The sequence below is a fragment of the Numida meleagris genome, unplaced genomic scaffold (assembly GCF_002078875.1).
Source record: "Numida meleagris isolate 19003 breed g44 Domestic line unplaced genomic scaffold, NumMel1.0 unplaced_Scaffold1861, whole genome shotgun sequence".
Lineage (NCBI taxonomy): Eukaryota > Metazoa > Chordata > Aves > Galliformes > Numididae > Numida > Numida meleagris.
The window spans coordinates 3,371-5,449 of NW_018363649.1; the positions used below are offsets into that span (position 1 = coordinate 3,371).

At 63.1% G+C, this 2,079-nt stretch overlaps 1 protein-coding gene across 1 annotated transcript in view; it reads right to left on the reverse strand.

The window, feature by feature from the left end:
- LOC110390754 (proteoglycan 4-like) overlaps positions 1–2,073 on the reverse strand; it is a gene marked incomplete at its 3' end in the record, with an annotated part of 3,821 nt that extends 1,748 nt beyond the window's left edge. The window contains exon 1 of the mRNA XM_021382221.1: positions 1,352–2,073. Coding sequence (XP_021237896.1) covers positions 1,352–1,647 — 296 coding nt within the window. The remainder of the gene's footprint in view (positions 1–1,351) is intronic.
- Positions 2,074–2,079: the final 6 nt, after the last annotated feature.

A 2,079-nucleotide genomic window follows, 5' to 3' on the forward strand; every position in this document is an offset into this window, starting at 1 on the left:
GTGGACGTGGGGACAAAGGTGATGGGGGGACATGGGGTGACACAGGGACACGGGTAATGGGGGACGCAGGGGGACAAAGGGACATGGGTAATGGGGGACACAGGGACATGGGGACAACGGTGACAGGGGGACACAGGGGGACACAGGGACTGCAGCGATGGGGGAAAAAGGGGGACAAAGGGACACGGGTAATGGGGGACATAGGGACATGGGTAATGGGGGACATAGGGACATGGGGACAATGGTGACAGGGGGACACAGGGGGACGTGGAGACCACCGGACACAGGGACAATGGTGACGGGGACACAGGAAGATGTGGGGACAATGGTGACAGGGGGACACAGGGGGACACAGGGGGACACAGGGGGACACAGGGACAGCAGCGATGGGGGACACGGGGGGACACAGGTAACGGGGGACAAAGTGACACGGGTAATGGGGACACAGGGACATGGGGACAACGGTGACAGGGGGACACAGGGACAGCAGCGATGGGGGACATGGGGACAAGAGGACAAGGGGACAAAGGGACATGGGTAATGGGGGACACGGGTAATGGGGGACAATGGTGACAGGGGGACACAGGGGGACACGGGGACGTGGAGACCACTGGGCACAGGGACAATGATGATGGGGACACAGGAAGATGTGGGGACAATGGTGACAGGGGGACACAGGGGGACACAGGGACAGCAGCGATGGGGGACACAGGGGGACACAGGTAATGGGGACACAGGGACATGGGGACAATAGTGACAGGGGGACACAGGGGGACACAGGGACAGCAGCGATGGGGGGCATGGGGCCATGGGGACAAGAGAACAAGGGGACAAAGGGACATGGGTAATGGGGGACAATGGTGACAGGGGGACACAGAGGGACACAGGGGGACACAGGGGGACGTGGAGACCACCGGACACAGGGACAATGGTGACAGGGACACAGGTAGATGTGGGGACAACGGTGACAGGGGGACACAGGGACAGCAGCGATGGGGGACACGGGGGGACACAGGGACACGGGTAATGGGGGACACAGGGACATGGGTAATGGGGGACATAGGTACATGGGGACAATGGTGACAGGGGGACACAGGGACAGCAGGAAAAGGGGACACAGGGGGACAGAGGGACACGGGTAATGGGGACACAGGGACACGGGGACAACAGTGACGGGGACACAGGGACAGCAGCGATGGGGGACACAGGGACACAGGTAATGGGGGACACAGGGACATGGGGGACACAGGCACAGGGACATGGGGGACACAGGGACACGGGGACAATGGTGACAGGGGGACACGGGGGGACACGGAGGCAATGGGAGGTGACAATGGGAGGTGGGGGGCCGTACTTGAAGCGCTCCGGCGTGAGGAAGTTGAGGAGGTGGAAGAGCTCCTCCAGGTTGTTCTGCAGCGGGGTGCCCGTCAGCAGCAGCTTGTGCTCGATCTTGTACCCGTTCAGCACCCGAAAGAACTGGGGGGGAGGGGAGAAATGGGGGGGGGACACGAGGGTGAGGGTTACCCTGAGGCTGGGGACCCCCCCCGCCCAGCACCCCCAAGGACCGCAGTACCATGTCACCCCAAGGACCCCATAGCCACCCGTCCCACCCTGGGGAACCCAGCACCCCAAGGACCCCACAGCCATGTCACCCCAAGGAACCCACCACCAGGTCACTCCAAGGACCCAGCACCCCAAGGACCCCAGCACCCCTAAGAACTCATCCACCACGTCACCCTGGGGACCACAGCACCCCAAGGACCCCAACTCCACGTCACCCCAAGGATCCCTGCACCCCAAGGACCCCAGCACCCCTAAGAACTCATCCACCCTGGGGACCCCAGCACCCCAAGGACCCCAGCACCAGGTCACCCCAAGGACCCAGCACCCCAAGGACCCCAGCACCCCTAAGAACTCATCCACCACGTCACCCTGGGGACCCCAGCACCCCAAGGACCCTACAGCCAGGTCACCCCAAGGACCCCAGCACCCTAAGGACCCCAGCACCCCAAGGACCCCACAGCCAGGTCACCTAAAGGACCCAGCATCCCAAGGACCCCAGCACCCCTAAGAACTCAT